General features: G+C 43.6%; 1 protein-coding gene across 1 annotated transcript in view; it reads left to right on the top strand.

The window, feature by feature from the left end:
• LOC117508122 (disco-interacting protein 2 homolog C-like) overlaps window positions 1–18,796 on the top strand; it is a 241,868-nt gene that overhangs the window by 178,368 nt on the left and 44,704 nt on the right. The window contains exons 22-28 of the mRNA XM_034167783.1: window positions 3,567–3,681; window positions 4,059–4,260; window positions 4,337–4,437; window positions 8,877–8,957; window positions 9,866–9,989; window positions 10,143–10,264; window positions 10,543–10,654. Coding sequence (XP_034023674.1) covers window positions 3,567–3,681; window positions 4,059–4,260; window positions 4,337–4,437; window positions 8,877–8,957; window positions 9,866–9,989; window positions 10,143–10,264; window positions 10,543–10,654 — 857 coding nt within the window. The remainder of the gene's footprint in view (window positions 1–3,566; window positions 3,682–4,058; window positions 4,261–4,336; window positions 4,438–8,876; window positions 8,958–9,865; window positions 9,990–10,142; window positions 10,265–10,542; window positions 10,655–18,796) is intronic.

The raw sequence follows: 18,796 nt of genomic DNA, 5'->3' as shown, positions 1-18,796 counted from the left end.
AATGAACAGCAAGTGAAAACCACCAAAATGTCCAACGCTGTTATGTTGATCTATGACTAGAACCCATAATTATAAATCTGACAAACCGGTGCAAATTATGGATGAGTGCAGTAATAGCAATCGAGTGAAGTTTAATTTTGTCTGCAGCCAATGAAGAGGATATTCATCTTTTGTCAGACAGCACGGGTTGTTTTGTTTTTTTTTATTTTAAAGAGGCCACCTGCAGAAACCGTGAAACACTCGTCCTTTGAACATCTTTGGTTTAAAAATGTTGCAATAAAAAAATATAGAAATTGTTTGCAGTCTCCATCCTTCAAATCATCTTAAATCAGAATAACAACTGTACAACTTCATGGCTTTTTCTCATGTCTTAAAATCTTCACAACATTAAAAAAAAAATTGGGCCTGGAAAATCAAACATTTCCACATTTGTTGATGTTAGATTAACTTACATGAACATGTCAGTGTTTCTGGCAGACATGCTGAAGGTTTTGAACTTTGCTGAACTGTTTTAGTACATGCTGTAATGTTTAGAACAGACTGTCTTGTTCCTGTGTGGCGGTGGTTTCTATTGTTTCTGTGTTTATAGCTTCATGTTTTATTACTGCCACTGCTCAAGTGCTGTTGACTGGCTGATGATGTGCTGCTGTAAAATCAGCCAAGTGATTGTAGTTGGGTTGTTTGATGTGTAACATCCTTCCTTTCACCTGCACACTGCGGTTGCATGACTTCAGATTTTTTTAAAGTCAACAGTTGTGTTATGAAAGTTGAGTCGAGGTCGACTAACCATTGAAGGTGAAGGAATGATTTGCATCCTCATAAAATTAATGAATAATGCTGACAACACATACAAAACCCTTCAACAGAAAGAAGTACAAATAACAAGGTCAAAATGACTCATGCAAGATCCAGTTTGCTGTGTGTACTAAGGTCTGCTTTTTCAAAAGAAACCAAAAGATGACAGAGCATACTGAAGTTTTTGTAGCTTGAAATGTCCTTCTTTTCCAGTTTGACTTTTCTTTGTTGTTGTTGTGGTTGGATTTGGCAGTGGATGGTAGGGGTTAGTGCTGGTGGTTGTGCAGAGCAAAAGGCCATCAGAACATTCAATTTCAATTTATTTCATTTATATAACTAGAGTACTGACGGGGACTAGAAGGAGAGAGCATATCTCACCCATATTGGCCTCTCTTCATTGGCTTCCTGTTAATTCTAGAATAGAATTTAAAATTCTTCTTCTTACTTATAAGGTTTTGAATAATCAGGTCCCATCTTATCTTAGGGACCTCGTAGTACCATATCACCCCAATAGAGCGCTTCGCTCTCAGACTGCAGGCTTACTTGTAGTTCCTAGGGTTTGTAAGAGTAGAATGGGAGGCAGAGCCTTCAGCTTTCAGGCTCCTCTCCTGTGGAACCAGCTCCCAATTCAGATCAGGGAGACAGACACCCTCTCTACTTTTAAGATTAGGCTTAAAACTTTCCTTTTTGCTAAAGCTTATAGTTAGGGCTGGATCAGGTGACCCTGAACCATCCCTTAGTTATGCTGCTATAGACGTAGACTGCTGGGGGGTTCCCATGATGCACTGTTTCTTTCTCTTTTTGCTCTGTATGCACCACTCTGCATTTAATCATTAGTGATCGATCTCTGCTCCCCTCCACAGCATGTCTTTTTCCTGGTTCTCTCCCTCAGCCCCAACCAGTCCCAGCAGAAGACTGCCCCTCCCTGAGCCTGGTTCTGCTGGAGGTTTCTTCCTGTTAAAAGGGAGTTTTTCCTTCCCACTGTAGCCAAGTGCTTGCTCACAGGGGGTCGTTTTGACCGTTGGGGTTTTACATAATTATTGTATGGCCTTGCCTTACAATATAAAGCGCCTTGGGGCAACTGTTTGTTGTGATTTGGCGCTATATAAAAAAAAAATTGATTGATTGATTGATTGATATAGTGCCAAATCACAACAAAGTTGCTTCAAGGCGCTTCACACAAGAAAGAAAGGTCTAACTTTACCAACCCCCAGAGCAAACACACAGGCGACAGTGTTAAGGAAAAACTCCCTCTGATGATTTGAGGAAGAAACCTCAAGCAGACCAGACTCAAAGGGGTGACCCTATGCTTGGATCATGCTACCGACACAATTTACAAAACAATTCTCAAAACGAATATACAGGAAATGTTGCTGGTGCACAGGACTGGAGGGTTTCAGGAACAGATACCACCCCCATCTCTGGATGGAGCCACACCTCAAACAGAGAGAAAAAAACAGAATCAGGCATCAGAAAGACAACAAATACAGTATAATTTGTCAGCATTAAGCAACACGAAAAACAGAAGAAATACGAAGTTGATCGCCGGCCACTAACCCTAAGCTTCACTAAAAGACCCAGACTTTAGATAAAGTTGAGGCCGCGGCACGCTCTGTTAACTATTAAAATTAATTTAAAAGGGTAGAAAGCATAGTAACATACTATGCCAGTAGTGACACCTATGTTGTTTGTCACATTAAAAGTCACATTACCTTCTCCTATCCAGACCAGACATTATGGCTTTTTGCACACGCTTCAACATATTTGTGGTGTGATGTGAAATGTTGCATCCTATCAGGTAGTCCCATGTGATGTGGGATTTAAGCCTTTTCCTTGCTGTTGTAGTCCTTCCAGTCACCATTTTTGCTTTTTAGTATGTTACAGTTTTTGCTTCTTGTTGTTGAATACCATGAGGCATCTCTTTTCACAGGAAATAGGAAGCAGTTCTTGGTCAACACCAGCAGCATAATTGTCCGGCACTTTAGTCTCTGTATCCAAATTGGGGAAGGGAGGTCTTTTTTGAATCTCTGGTGGTGTCCAATGCTTCTCTCTACCTCTAGTGAGGCAATGTAATCAGTGACTACTCAACATTAAACATAAAGTCATTGTAGAGCAGTCATGTCGAGTGATCAACTGAAAGACTGCCCTGTGCAACTCCTGCAAAGTTTTGTTTTGCACCTTCAAGTTCAGTTACTAAGGCACAATCAGTGACGGGTATCTGGTGTCACACAAACAGATCTGCACCAAGTATGGGACTATGAGTTTGAATTGGAACCTTAATTATCATAGTGGTTGTAAAATAAATTGTCGTATTCACAATTTAACATATGAATATTATGAGATGACATTATTAATTTGATTATCTGTCATCGTTCTTTTCTTACTCTTTGATGTTCCTCTAGCTCTGATCAAACACCAAATGCTAAATCTTCCAGATCTGAAAGATTCACATGTTGAGTTGGAGTTCTCTGTGTCATCACAAACAGTGGCCGATACTTTGAACAAAAGAGCTTTTGTTTTTAAAGCCAACACAAAATGATTATCTCACAGCAAGTACAGACAACTAAAATAAAACAAAATAGAATCTGTGCATGCGGTGTGTCCTCATGCACAATGTGTGCATGTATCAGGATGTGTATACCTCTTGGGCTATAGAAAATGAATGTGTAGTAAAACCGTTTGGCTTGTGATTCCTCATCACAAGTTGCACATCTTTAAATTGTTGACTGAAGGTAGACTGTGCCTGAATTTTCTGTCCTCCTTCTTTACAGGATAGCCGTGTTCTCAGTGACGGTGCTGAGGGACGAGAGGATCGTGGTGGTGGCTGAGCAGAGGCCTGACTCCACAGAAGAGGACAGCTTCCAGTGGATGAGCCGTGTCCTGCAGGTAGCTCATCTCTGAGACATTCTACTGCTGTCGATCAGAGATGATCATGGGGATAGTGATGATGAAGCTAAGACAGGCTAAAACCTAACACTTCTTGTCAGCTTGAATCACACATTGAGTCTGTAGCACAAGACGTTGTTACATGTGCAGAACAGGACAGCAGGTCATGAGTGGACAGAACAATAAAAAAAGAAAAGAAGAACAATATTTTTTTCATAAAGAGTAAGCACAGCTAAATTAATGAACAACACCGAGGGAGTGTTATGTTCTTTAGGATTGAAAATTTTCATACAAAGTGCAAATAGCAGATAAGGTATTCTCAGGAAGCAGATAATCCTATGGGTTTTTCTGCTTTTTCTGTCTTCACCTTCCTCTAGGCCATAGACAGCATCCATGGGGTTGGCGTGTTTTGTCTGGCCCTGGTCCCAGCCAACACCCTGCCGAAGACTCCACTGGGCGGCATTCACCTTTCAGAAATCAAACAGCTGTATCTGGAGGGGGGGCTGCACCCCTGCAATGTCCTCATGTGCCCTCACACGTGTGTCACCAATCTGCCCAAACCGCGGCAGAAACAGCCAGGTGGAAAAACGGGAAGTGTGTTATTTGTCTACATTTTTGTGAGTTTATTTATGTCCTGGGGCTGTGTGTGCTACAGAGATTGGACCCGCCTCTGTGATGGTTGGAAATCTGGTATCAGGGAAAAGGATTGCTCAGGCCAGTGGGAGAGATTTGGGACAAACTGATGATAATGACCAGGTAGTACACACACCAGAACAGCAATAATGTGATAAATAGACCCGTGGTCCCTCATTTATCAACCGTTTGTATTCACAGATTTATGTGTGACCCATGCCTACATGCATTTCTTCGCAAAGTGTGGAATTTATCAGCTTGCAGATATACCTCAGAGTGTATGTGTGTAAATATATGCACAGCTCTGACCATGCATACACATAGCATCTTGTGGTAAAACATGGAAACTGCTAGTAGAATGCATTGCTGTCGTCACAGCATGCAACTGCATCTACATAAGTTCATTATTTCCTCAAATTAATAAGGATAAAAGAGTAATTATGTCTAGAAACAGCCACATTAGTGTCAAGACGTACGCAAGACATCTGTGTGAAATGAACAGCAGCTTTTTGTCTTCAACCACAGCAACAAGCATCTTGATCTCTACCTCCTACTTCAAGTAATGAAGCAAAGTTTCGATCTTGCAATGTTATGTTAAAAATGGACCTACCTTTTTTCGCTTCTCAAATTTCATGAGGAGAGATTTTGTGTTAATAAAGATAGAGGTGCGGTGACATCACAGGACCACAAAGATTGTGGGACAGCGGTAATAATCCTCTACTTATTCTGTTGATTGGAAAGTTTCATGCTGGTTCTTGTGGTGAGCTTGTTGAAGCTTATTAAAGTTTTCTCTGTAAGTGAATATTTGTTATAAATGTTTGGGTTCAAAACTACTTGTGGACTCGTCACCACCTGCTTAGTTTGGCCACTCGCTGCATTTATTTTTGTCATCCTACTGCCAGGCCCACACGCAAGCACCTTATTGTGTTTCAAAACACGTTTTTTTTTTGTTGTTGTTGTTTTTTTGCTGTTTCTATCATTATTCTGGTGACAAATACAAGCAACATGTAGTTTTTAAACAGATACCTTGTTACCATATATGGTTAATTGAGGGTGTATGTAAATGACCATCAACAGGTGCAGGCACGTTGGCTTATGTTATATTTATCAACAGCTGATAGTTACTGATGTGTGTACCGCTTATTTGCACCCGTTTGCTAAATTTCGTACTTACACAATTTTGTTCATACAACAAAATTTAGAGTCACACTATTTGATAATGTGGGGGAGGTGATGGTCTAGTGGTTAAGTGTTGGGCTTGAGACCAAGAGGATCCTCGGTTCAAATACCAGCCTGACCGGAAAAAGCCCTTGGGCAAGGTTCTTAATCCCCTAGTTGGTCCCAGTGTGTAGTTGACGCTATGCATGGCAACAGCCTAACATCGGGATGAATGTGAGGCATTGATGTGTATTGTGCTTTGAGCGTCTGATGCAGATGGAAATATATATATATATATATATATATATATTTGGTATATATTAAAAAAAAATGATATGGTAATGGTATATATGAAAAACAAAAAACTACAAAAGTCCAGAGCTAATAAATAACTGCAGACACTTGAAGTATTTTGCTGCTCCTCTGCACATTGTTGTTAAATTTCTGCCTTCATTAAGGTAAGCCCTGTTTTACTTTGTTGCTGATTGGAAATTTGACATTTTGGAGAAACAGAGCTGTACACTGCTGACTTTTAAAAGGTGCCACTCAGCTATATAAATCTATCAGGCTCAACAGTCTGATCAAGATAACATTTGATTTGCTGGATCAGTGAACTGCTCGTAAATTTATTCTTCAAAGTCAGTCTGCTGTATTATTGAGAAGTCATTTCTGATCTGCATTGAAATCTCAGTCTGATATTGATCAAATGTAATGCACTGGATAGAAGAGCAGAGTCTTCAGCGCTGAAGCAAAGAAAATTTATGCACCACTAACAGTGAGCCTGACACCCAGTTAATTATTAAAATGATAGCTAAAAGTAAAGATTTATTTACACACCAATAAGCCAGTTAATCTGTGTAGTACCATCACATCGGACAAAGCGCTATAGTGGAATTTAACGACGTGCTTTCTGAGTGTTTATGGGGCTTCTCCCCTATGAATGTCAATGGTTTATTAGGAAATGTCAAGGAAAGATGAATGTTGGAAGGATGGGTGCTGAGAGGGCTACACCACTCCTGCTGAGAAGTGGGTGTACCTACACGACAAAAAAGCTTATGAAACAAATCAATTAGAAAACTTTAATTGTCTACTATTTCTGTTGTAACATAGTGGTAACCTCACAATATTTGATTTCGTTTTACCGTGCATCTGAAAAATATTCACAGCGCTTCCCTTTTTCCACATTTTGTCATGTTGCAGCCTTATTCCAAAATGGAGAAAATAATTTTTTCCCCTAAAAGTTCTACTCACAACACCCCATAATGACAACATGAAACAAGTTTTTTGTTTTGTTTTTTTGCAAATTTATTAAAAATAAAATATGAAGAAATCACATGTACATACATGTGATTGGAGAAATTGTGCACAGTGCAAGCTTTGCATTTTGTATCACCAGATATACAGCTCCATGATGAAGTGGTATAGAGGAGGATTTTCTTAAAACGAAGACCTGAAGGTTTAGCTACAAATTGCCAGAAGGCACATCAGAGATGCAAGCCTAGATTTGATCTGCATTGGTGGAAGAAAATCTTCTCTGCTCTAGTCCACTATTAAGTTAAGAGTGGTGATGCAAATTTAGATTTTAGTTTTAGTAGGAAATCCACACAAGTATTTGTACATGAGTCTCCTGATGGATCTGAACTTCTCCCATTTATGTATGATGGAGGCTACTGTGCTCATTGGGACCTTCAAAGCAGCAGAAACATTTCTTTTCTACCCTTCCCCAGATTTGTGCCTCGAGACAACCCTGTCTCAGAGGTCTACAGACTATTCCTTTGACTTCATGCTTGGTTTGTGCTCTGACATCCGCTGTCAACTGTGGGACCTCATATGTAGACAGGTGTGTGCCTTTCCATATCATGTCCAATCAACTGAATTTACCCCTTTTGGACTCCAATTAAGCTGTGGAAACATCTCAAGGATGATCAGTGGAAACAGGAAGCACCTAAACTCAGTTTTGGGCTAAGGTGCAGCCTTTACCTTCAATGGCAAAGGCTGTGAAAGCCTATGTACATGTGATTTCTTAGTTTTTTATTATTATTATTTCAATAAATTTGCAAAAGTCTCATAAAGTATTTTTTCACATTGTCATTATGGGGTATTGTGTGTAGAATTTTGAGGACAACCCCAATTCCAATGAAGCTGGGACATTTTGTAACATAAATAAAAACAGAATACAATGATTTGCAAATCCTCTTCAACTTATATTCAATTGAATACACACAAAGACAAGATATTTAATGTTCAAACTGATAAACGTTGTTGTTTTTGTCCAAATATTTGCTTATTTTGAAATGGATGCCTGCAACACGTTTCAAAAAAGTTGGGACGGGACAACAAAAGGCTGGGAAAGTTGATGAATGCTCAAAGAACACTTAATTGGAAACAGGTGAGTGTCACAATTGGGTATAAAAGGAGCATCCCCAAAAGGCTCAGCCATTCACAAGCAAAGATGGGGTGATGATCACCACTTTGTGAGCAACTGCATGAAAAAATAGTCCAACAGTTTAAGAACAATATTTCTCAACATTCAGTTGCAAGGAATTTAGGGATTCCATCATCTACAGTCCATTATATAATCAGAAGATTCAGAGAATCTGGAGAACTTTCCTTTTTTTTAAGTGGCAAGGCAGAAAACCAACATTGAATGCCCGTGACCGTCGATCCCTCAGGTGGCACTGTATTAAAAACCAACATTATTGTGTAAAGGATCTTACCGTATGGGCTCAGGAACACTTCAGAAAATCACTGTCATTTAACACAGTTTGTCACTACATCTACAAGTGCAAGTTAAAAGTCTACCATGCAAAGCGAAAGCCATACATCAACAACATCCAGAAACACAGCCGCCTTCTCTGGGCCGAGCTCATTTGAAATGGACAGATGCAAAGTGGAAAAGTGTGCTGTGGTCTGATGAGTCCACATTTCAAATTGTTTTTGGAAATCATGGACGTTGTGTCCTCCGAAAAAAGAGGAAAAAGACCATCCAGATTATTACCAGTGCAAAGTTCAAAAGCCAGCATCTGTAATGGCATGAGGCTGTGTTAGTGCCCATGGCATGGGCAACTTACACATCTGTGATGGCACCAACAATTCTGAAAAGTACATTCATATTCTGTTTTTATTTACATTTTACACAACGTCCCAACTTCATTGGAATTGGGGTTGTAAAAAAAAATGAATTTCATCCAATTTGAAATAAGGCTGTAACATAAAATGTGGAAAACTGAAACGCTGTGAATACTTTAGTACTGCATATACAATGAACTGTGTTTCAGCACAGTCAGAGTACTGTAATAGTATTTATTATTTTTCCATGCTAACAAGCAGATCGTCAGGCTGAACAAAAACACACTTCACCATGATTAAATCCAAATGTTGTGATTACACGCTGTGTGTTGCAGTTCCTGTTCTTGTCAGAGGTTTTACAGTGGAGAGCTCAGACCACACCGGACCACGTTCTCTACACGCTGCTCAGCTCTCGGGTAAGAACACACTGTCAACAATTTGCAGACAGCATTGTGAACTGTACAGCAACAATCCTTTGGGTTTTACTCCCTGAAAACCTGTATTTCTAATTGGCTAAAAGCTGCAGAGAACACTAAGAGATGGAAGATTTTGTTGTGCATATTATCCTGTGAACCCAGAGACACAGAGGACAAAATGTACTATGAAATGCAATACTTCAAATCCTCTTGAATAAAAAAATTGTATTTGTGTGAAAAATTTGTCTTTAGGATTTGAAAAGATGTGTTACGAGCATCATATATTCTGGAGTTCAGGTCACTATTAGACAGTTATTAGTCATTAGTTTCTTAGATTTAATGAATTAGAAACAATCTGAAATCATTGAGTCATTTCATGGTATTTACAGCATGACCAACACGTTTGACAAGTTGCAGCATTTTAAATTTGAGGATTTTGTAACAAACCAAGGCATATCTTATGTGATTACACTGTTTGTTATCTCAGAAAGTGGCTTACGGAGATGTAGGTGGTGATTTCAATCTGCCTCACAATTTTTAATTTCACGTCTTTATTCAGTTTCTTTAATATTGATATTATTCTGTGGCATTCTCACCTTATGACGTTCCCAATTTAGATAAAAGTCAGAATTCTAACTACCATCTTCAGTTAGTTTTTTCTCCAAAGGAGTTATATATTTTCTGAGGTCTGTTTGAACTGTATCACAGTTTTGGAAATGAAACATCAAACTCTGGTGTTTATTTGTAGATGACTTATAGAGAGATTTCCCCTGAAACACGAATGATAGAAAAAAAAAAGTAAATTCTATGGTTTATTTGTTATCTCTATGAGTTGTTACCTCCTCTTCCTGCTTTATCCCCCGTTCCATTCTCGCTTCTTTTTGCATTTCTCCCCTTCCCTCCCGTAGGGGGCGGTGTCCAGTTCCCTAACCTGCCTGCAACTTCATAAAAGAGCAGAGAGAGTGGCGGCCCTGCTGATGGAGAGAGGGGGTCTGCAGGAAGGAGATCATGTGGCGCTGGTCTACCCACCAGGTAACAAAAGAAGAAGAAGAACAATTATTATTTCATTTTATCTCACACAGAAGCTCAGGCTTCACTTCTTGAAGCAGTTATTTGCAGTGAAGCTGAGCTTTGGTGCACTCAGTAGAAGTGTCTCACGTCCTTGTGCACGTGTGTGTGCTGCAGGTATTGACCTGATTGCAGCCTTCTATGGCTGCCTGTACGCCGGCTGTGTTCCCATCACAGTGCGACCGCCTCACCCTCAGAACATCTCCACCACCCTGCCCACCGTCAAGATGATTGTTGAGGTGAGACCCTCCTGCAGAAACACTGTCATCAGTAGACAGATTTTGTTCTGTTACCTGTAATATTTTTACAATTCTTGATAGCCTGCTGTCGTTGATTCTGTTACATATGTCAATCACAATTGTGGCCATCATGGTTCTTATTTCTAAGTTTACCATCTTTCAGACAGAAAACCTGGGTTCAAGGACACTGACTTCAGCAATAAGAATCTGTGCTGATGAAGTACTTGAACTTCATAGTGGCTGCAGCTGTGTATGTGACCTCTGACCTCTCCTTCTAGGTCAGTCACTCAGCCTGTGTTATGACCACAACGGTCATCTGTAAGCTGCTGCGCTCCAAGGAAGCCATGGCCACCGTGGACATCAGGAACTGGCCGCCTGTCCTGGACACTGGTACAGTGCCTGTTAGCCACAGAAAGTTCATTTTGTTTTTTTTGGTTTGGTTTGTTTTTTAATCACCCCCTGAAACTTTTAAAGCTACGCATCAGATCTGGGAGCATGTGTTGCTGCCATGGTAAGTTGGAATGGAACCATCTGGCTCCATTCCAACCTACCAAAAGTAGCTGTGTATCTGTAGCCAGATTGACAGTTTGGCAATCTATAGCACATAATCTGTGGTGCATTTGTGGTATTTATCGCTCCATTTTGCTATCTAGAGAGTGTGTGTTTGTATTCTGAGTGCATTATAGTTACCAGGATGCAAAGGGAGTTGGACTTATTTTCTTAATTTATCATGGGCGTGTTTTGGGTGGAATATGATATAAATCCATCAGTGTTCTCTGTTATCTCCTTTAAGAGCTGGGGTGTGCTATTTAGAAAGCGGTCTCGAGTGAGGGGTTTTTTTCTTGATGACACATCACAGACCGGTTAAGTAAGTGATTGTTTTGTACCTTTCAATTAGTTTTGACATTTATTTAATTTAGTGGTTGTGTTCAGCTCCTTTTTGATGTGTATGCAAGCAGAGTGTACGTTTGTCATGAACTCTGTTATCTAAGGTGCATCTCTGTGTTTTACCATATAAATATTACATTTGTGTGCTATACTTCAGAACATATTTGTGCTGGTCTGTGGCATAGTTTCTTTTTGCTTCCTCACTACAGCAGTACACCTGCAGTAGTCCAGCACACCTGTAGGGAAGCAGATGAGCACAGTTGTATTAGATTTTTTTCATAATGTGGCGGGTGGGTGTGAAAACTGCCTTGACTCTGAACACTGAGGGAGTTTTTCTTTATCACTGTCGCAGCTGTGCTTGTTCATAGGGTGGGTAAGGTCGAGATCTTATTTGTGTATAGTGCTTGAAGTGGCTTATTTTTGGTGCTGTACAAGTAAATTGAATTTAACTGAATGGTGCTTGTGTTACACTGTGCACTGATAGCAGATTGGGTCCTTAATTGCATATCAGCACCCTAACTGTTATGAATCAGTATATAACAATACTGTACACTCGTTGCACGGTTATGCCCCAATAAATTTCCCCTATGCTGTAAAAAAATCCTGGCAAGAACCCTGGTTTATTTGGTTTTGTTGTTTGTTTTTTTTTGTGAAAAGTGTGATGACACTGACCCACAACAGGGGGTGTAAATGAACGGTCAATGGAAATGCAAAAGTAACAATTTAATGTTGTGAAATGTGCACAACGGAATACAGATACAGTTTATACTACAGTCAATCACAAGTTGGTGTCGTGTGGGCAGGCTCGAGGATAGGAGACGCCCGTCCAGAGAAGAGTCGGAACCCACACGATTTCCACCGCCAACGGATCTGGAACACCCCGGAGCCGCCAAGTCCTGAGTCCCCAGGTGGCCACCGTCTCCAGCTGTCAGATCGGGTACTGCTGGCAGGAAACAGAAACAGTTAATAGTGGGTGTGAGTGAACACACCCAGTAAACAGTCAGCAAACGAGTCCTTCTTCGGGAGGAGAAAACACCTCCACCTCCTGTTTTCACAAGTCCTGAGTGTTACCGTGCAGACCCCAATTTCCACTTGTTGAGTACTGGAGTGCAGAGTGGGCACGCCAACTCCAATCAACTCCCTCCGACCCGGCTACAAATGGAAAAGCTGCAAACTCACAAAGTCACTGAACAACAGCTACCAGCTCAGATGCAAAGGTACGTTACAACAAAGCTTAGCTGATATGCATGAAGACGGCTGAGAGTCTACCTGTACGGTTTGACAATTTCTCAGCAGAGGTGTGGTGTCTTCTCCAGGCTTTTATGGGTGAGGCATGATGAGTAGATGAGTGACTGCGCCCTCTGGTGCCTGAAGCCTGCCTTCAGGCAGGGCGCCCTCTGGCGTTGGCCAGCAGTACCTCCTCTTCGGGCGGCCCACATAACAGGACCCCCCCCTCAATGGGCGCCTCCTGGCGCCCGACCAGGCTTGTCGGGATGTCGTTGGTAGAAATCGGCCAGGAGGGGCAGGTCCAGGATGAAGCTCCGCTTCACCCAGGAGCATTCCTCGGGTCCGTACCCCTCCCAGTCCAGCAGATATTGGAATCCCCAGCCCCGTCGACGAACGTACAGAAGCCTGCGGACTGTCCACGCAGGCTCTCCATCGATGATTCGGGCAGGAGGCGGCGCTGGTCCGGGAGTGCAGAGGTTGGAGGAGTGACATGGTTTTATCGGGGACACGTGAAAAACTGGATGTATCCGCAGTGAAGCTGGCAGCCTCAGCTTCACTGGACTGCGGCTGGACTGAGGACTTTGGTGATCGTAAATGGTCTGATGCATCTGTCCTTCAGTTTTTGGGAGTCCACCTGCAGAGGGATGTCCTTAGTTGACAGCCATACCTCCTGCCCGGGCTGGTATGCAGGGGCCGGGGTACGCCGGCGGTCTGCATGGTCGTTAGCCCTTGTCCGGGCTTTCAGAAGGGCAGAGCGGACAGTGCGCCACACCCGACAGAACCTTCTGAGGTGGGCCTGGACCGAGGGGACCTCGACCTCTCCCTCTACGGCTGGGAACAATGGGAGCTGGTACCCCAAACACACCTCGAAGGGGGAGAGGCCGGTCGCTGAGGAGATCTGATTGTTGTGGGCATACTTGATCCAGGCCAGATGTTGACTCCAGGCCGTCAGGTGTGCGGAGGTGACACACCGCAGGGTCTGCTCTAGATCTTGGTTCACCCGCTCTGCCTGTCCATTAGTCTGAGGGTGGTACCTGGACGAGAGGCTCACGGTGGCCCCCAGTTCCCTACAGAAACTCCTCCAGACTTGCGAGGAGAACTGGGGACCACGATCCGAGACTATGTTCGTGGGGATACCATGCAGACGCACGACGTGGTGGACAAGGAGGTCTGCAGTCTCCTGGGAGGGCCACAAAGTGGGCCGCCTTGGAGAACCGGTCCACTATCGTCAGGATGGTAGTCATTCCCTGGGACGCAGGGAGACCCGTGACAAAGTCCAGGCCTATGTGGGACCAGGGGCGACGAGGCACCGGCAGCGGCTGGAGGAGTCCTTGGGCCTTCTTATGTTCTGCCTTGCCCCTGGCACAGGTGGTGCAGGCCTGGACGTACTCCCAGACGTCGGTTTCCATCGACGCCCACCAGAAGCGCTGCCGGAACCCTGCCACGGTTCTTTGCACCCCTGAGTGGCAGGAGAGCTTAGAACCGTGACAGAAGTCCAAGACTGCAGCCCTGGCTTCTGGTGGGACGTATAGTCTGTTCCTAGGTCCATCTCCGGGGTCCGGGTGTCGTGTCAGGGCCTCCCGGACGGTCTTCTCCACGTCCCAGGTGAGGGTTGCGACGACAGTGGACTCGGGGATTATGGTGTCCGGTGGATCCGACAGCTCTGGCTTGACCTCCTCTTCATGCACCTGGGACAGTGCATTGGACCGTTGGTTTTTGGTCCCGGGGCGGTACGTAATTTGGAAGTCAAACCGACCGAAGAACAGTGACCAACGGGCTTGCCTGGGGTTCAGACGCTTAGCGGTCCAGATGTACTCCAGGTTCCGATGGTCCGTGAAAACGGTGAAAGGAACCGTAGCTCCCTCCAGAAGGTGTCTCCACTCCTCCAGAGCCTCTTTCACAGCTAGTAGTTCTCGATTGCCGACGTCATAGTTCCTTTCAGCCGGGGTCAACCTGCGGGAATAGTAGGCACAATGATGGAGAACCTTATCGGACTCCCCGCTCTGGGATAGCACGGCTCCTATCCCTGAGTCAGAGGCATCCGCTTCGACTATAAACTGGCGATCGGGGTCGGGCTGCACCAGAACAGGTGCAGTTGAGAACCGGCGTTTCAACTCCTTAAACGCGGCTTCGCACCGATCCGACCAGGTAAAAGGGACTTTAGTGGAGGTCAGGGCTGTCAGGGGGCTAACAACCTGACTGTAGCCCTTAATGAACCTCCAGTAGAAATTTGCAAAGCCGAGGAACTGTTGCAGTTTCCTACGGCTTGTTGGTTGGGGCCAATCTCTCACCGCCGCAACCTTGGCCGGATCAGGGGCGACGGAGTTGGAGGAGATAATGAACCCCAGGAAAGACAAAGAAGTGCGGTGAAACTCACACTTCTCGCCCTTCACAAACAGTCAGTTCTCCAGTAACCGCTGCAGGACCTGACGTACATGCTTGACATGGGTCTCAGGATCCGGGGAGAAGATGAGAATGTTGTCGAGATATACGAAGACGAACCAATGCAGGAAGTCCCGCAAGACGTCATTAACCAATGCTTGGAACGTCGCGGGGGCGTTTGTGAGGCCGCACGGCATGACCGGACGGTGCGGGGGCAGCGTGAGCGCCAGATCCTTGCTGAAGACGTCAGCAAAGTCATGGTACTCAGCCGGCACCGCCGCGAGATTGGGGGGGACTAGAACCTCCTCTTTAGCTGTTACACCGGGTGGAACCGAGGATCCTAGACACTCCCGGTGGCAGGTTTCGATCCACTGCGTCACTACCCCAGACGGCCAATCAATCTGGGGATTGTGCTTTAGTATCCATGGAAAACCCAAGATCACCCGGGAGGTAGAAGGTGTCACAAAAAAACACAATCTCCTCCCTGTGATTCCCAGACACGACCAATGTCATGGGCTGTGTCTGGTATGTGATTAATGGGAGAAGGGTGCCATCTAGTGCCCGTACCGACAAAGGTGACGGTAAGGCCACCAGAGGGTGCCCCACCTCCCTGGCCCATCTGCTGTCCAGCAGATTCCCCTCCGACCCCGTGTCTACTAGTGCTGGGGCGTGAAGGGTTAGATCCCCACTCAGGATCGTTACTGGGATTCGTGTGGATTTGCGGGATCTCCCCTCGTGAGTGTTATGGCCCACCCTTAGCCCAGTCTCTAAGGGCGGGCGTTGTAGTTTAACCGTTTGGGGCAATTTTTCTGTATGTGCTCACTCAAGCCACAGAACGTGGAACGACCACTGGAATGTCTGTATCTGGCACTCGGGCAGCAGGAGGAGGTGCCGCAGCAGAGCCCTGCGCGTGCGCTTCCACTTGAGCGGTGAGAGCCTCCATCCTCCGATTGAGTACAACATTCTGCTCGGTTACCAAGTCCAACCGAGCAGTGAAGGCGGTTAAGATTTGCTGCAGCTCACCTAATACGCCTCCTGCTGGCCCCTGTGCACCCTGTGTTTCCATTGGTGGTTCACCTGATGGTTGACGCCCCTCGGGATCCATGACGTTGGCCGAGAAATCCTGTTGTGAAAAGTGTGATGACACGAACCCACAACAGGGGCGTAAATGAACGGTCAATGGAAAAGCAAAAGTAACAATTTAATGTTGTGAAATGTGCACAACGGAATACAGATACAATTTATACTACAGTCAATCACAAGTTGGTGTCGTGTGGGCAAGCTCGAGGATAGGAGACGCCCGTCGGCGACTGTGCCCTCTGGCGTTGGCCAGCAGTACCTCCTCTTCGGGCGGCCCACACAACAGTTTTTCAGTGGGATTATATATTTGTGTATTTATTTTAGCATGTTTTGAGTGAAACCTGTTGTTTTTCCTGAACAATATTTGTAAGCACAGAAAATACATCTTTAGAAGGTTAATCGAAAGCAATTGGATTTCTTGTTTAGCCGTATTGGCCCAGTCACACGGCACACGGAAATTCCTGAATGAAGGGAAAAAGTAAAAAGTCACAATTTGTTGAGAAAAGGTGGATGAACAAGCTATCACTGAATAGCCTGCGAAGCAAGAGCGCAAAAGGGACGAAAGAGGAACAAACCAAAGCTAACGTTGATCTTGACGCTTTAAACGCACCTGGAGCCACTGCTGGAGCAGTGTGTGTCTACATTGCTGCATTTCAGGACTCTGCGTTGGGACAGAGCTCATAGTGCCTGAGTCCTGGAGAAACTGCACACAGAAGCTGTGGAGATCTGTGCGCACGTCGGTGAGTCCACCTGCTCTGGTTCCTCATCCAGAACAAAAGAGGGATCATCTCCTCTCCACTGTCTGACAACACGCTGCGCGCTCTGTCTTGCTCCAATTTAAAAAAAAAAAAAACAACAACAACTCTGGTGTGCCGTGGTGGCTGCTGTATCACTGTATTATGTTACTAAGCCATATACAACCCCTGGCAAAAATTATGGAATCACCGGCCTCAGAGGATGTTTATTCAGTTGTTTAATTTTGTAGAAAAAAAGCAGATCACAGACATGACACAAAGCTAAAGTCATTTCAAATGGCAACTTTCTGGCTTTAAGAAACACTATAAGAAATTAAGAAAAACAACTGTGGCAGTTAGTAACAGTTACTTTTTTACACCAAGCAGAGGGAAAAAAATATGGACTCACTCAATTCTGAGGAATAAATTATGGAATCACCCTGTAAATTTTCATCCCGAAAACTAACACCTGCATCATATCAGATCTGCTCGTTAGTCTGCATCTAAAAAGGAGTGATCACACCTTGGAGAGCTGTTGCACCAAGTGGACTGACATGAATCATGGCTCCAACACAAGAGATGTCAATTGAAACAAAGGAGAGGATTATCAAACTCTTAAAAGAGGGTAAATCATCACGCAATGTTGCAAAAGATGTTGGTTGTTCACAGTCAGCTGTGTCTAAACTCTGGACCAAATACAAACAATATGGGAAGGTTGTTAAAGGCAAACATACTGGTAGACCAAGGAAGACATCAAAGCGTCAAGACAGAAAACTTAAAGCAATATGTCTCAAAAATCGAAAATGCACAACAAAACAAATGAGGAACAAATGGGAGGAAACTGGAGTCAATGTCTGTGACCGAACTGTAAGAAACCGCCTAAAGGAAATGGGATTTACATACAGAAAAGATAAACGAAAGCCATCATTAACACCTAAACAGAAAAAAACAAGGTTACAATGGGCTAAGGAAAAGCGATCGTGGACTGTGAATGACTGGATGAAAGTCATATTCAGTGATGAATCTCGAATCTGCATTGGGCAAGGTGATGATGCTGGAACTTTTGTTTGGTGCCGTTCCAATGAGATTTATAAAGATGACTGCCTGAAGAGAACATGTACATTTCCACAGTCATTGATGATATGGGGCTGCATGTCAGGTAAAGGCACTGGGGAGATGGCTGTCATTACATCATCAATAAATGCACAAGTTTACGTTGATATTTTGGACACTTTTCTTATCCCATCAATTGAAAGGATGTTTTGGGATGATGAAATCATTTTTCAAGATGATAATGCATCTTGCCATAGAGCAAAAACTGTGAAAACATTCCTTGCAAAAATACACATAGGGTCAATGTCATGGCCTGCAAATAGTCCGGATCTTAATCCAGTTGAAAATCTTTGGTGGAAGTTGAAGAAAATGGTCCATGACAAGGCTCCAACCTGCAAAGCTGATCTGGCAACAGCAATCAGAGAAAGTTGGAGCCAGATTGATGAAGAGTACTGTTTCATTAAGTCCATGCCTCAGAGACTGCAAGCTGTTATAAAAGCCAGAGGTGGTGCAACAAAATACTAGTGATGTGTTGGAGCGTTCTTTTGTTTTTCATGATTCCATAATTTTTTCCTCAGAATTGAGTGATTCCATATTTTTTTCCCTCTGCTTGGTCTAAAAAAGTAACCGTTACTGACTGCCACAATTTTTTTTTCCTGATTTCTTATAGTGTTTCTTAAAGCCAGAAAGTTGCCATTTGAAATGACTTTAGTTTTGTGTCATATCTGTGATCTGCTTTTTTTTCTACAAAATTAAACAACTGAATGAACATCCTCCGAGGCCGGTGATTCCATAATTTTTGCCAGGGGTTGTATATTGATTTATAACAGAAAACTGCTAAAAGGGGGAATAAATATAAGTGTAAAGATGATTGAATATATCAGAGCGGTAAACTGATCAGTCCGTGTGAACGCCATGCATTGACTATTGACTATTTCCACCAGCTGATTCACAACGTGAGTTCTGCCTTCCAGAACAGCTCTTTATATAATCATCTGAATCATCTACCTGTTGCCACATGTACAGAAGGGCTGGATTGTCATTCCTACACATATTGTTATATTTAATAAAAAATAATAAGTGCATGCAGGAGCTGCTGCTGCATTCAAGTACCGTCGGAAATTACACAACTTTTTTGTTGTTTCAAATTCAGCAGTTGCTTGTGGCA

This window comes from Thalassophryne amazonica, chromosome 1 (assembly GCF_902500255.1).
Source record: "Thalassophryne amazonica chromosome 1, fThaAma1.1, whole genome shotgun sequence".
NCBI classification, from domain to species: domain Eukaryota; kingdom Metazoa; phylum Chordata; class Actinopteri; order Batrachoidiformes; family Batrachoididae; genus Thalassophryne; species Thalassophryne amazonica.
Note: the sequence above shows the minus strand (reverse complement) of the source record. Positions and strands in the feature narration are given on the sequence as shown.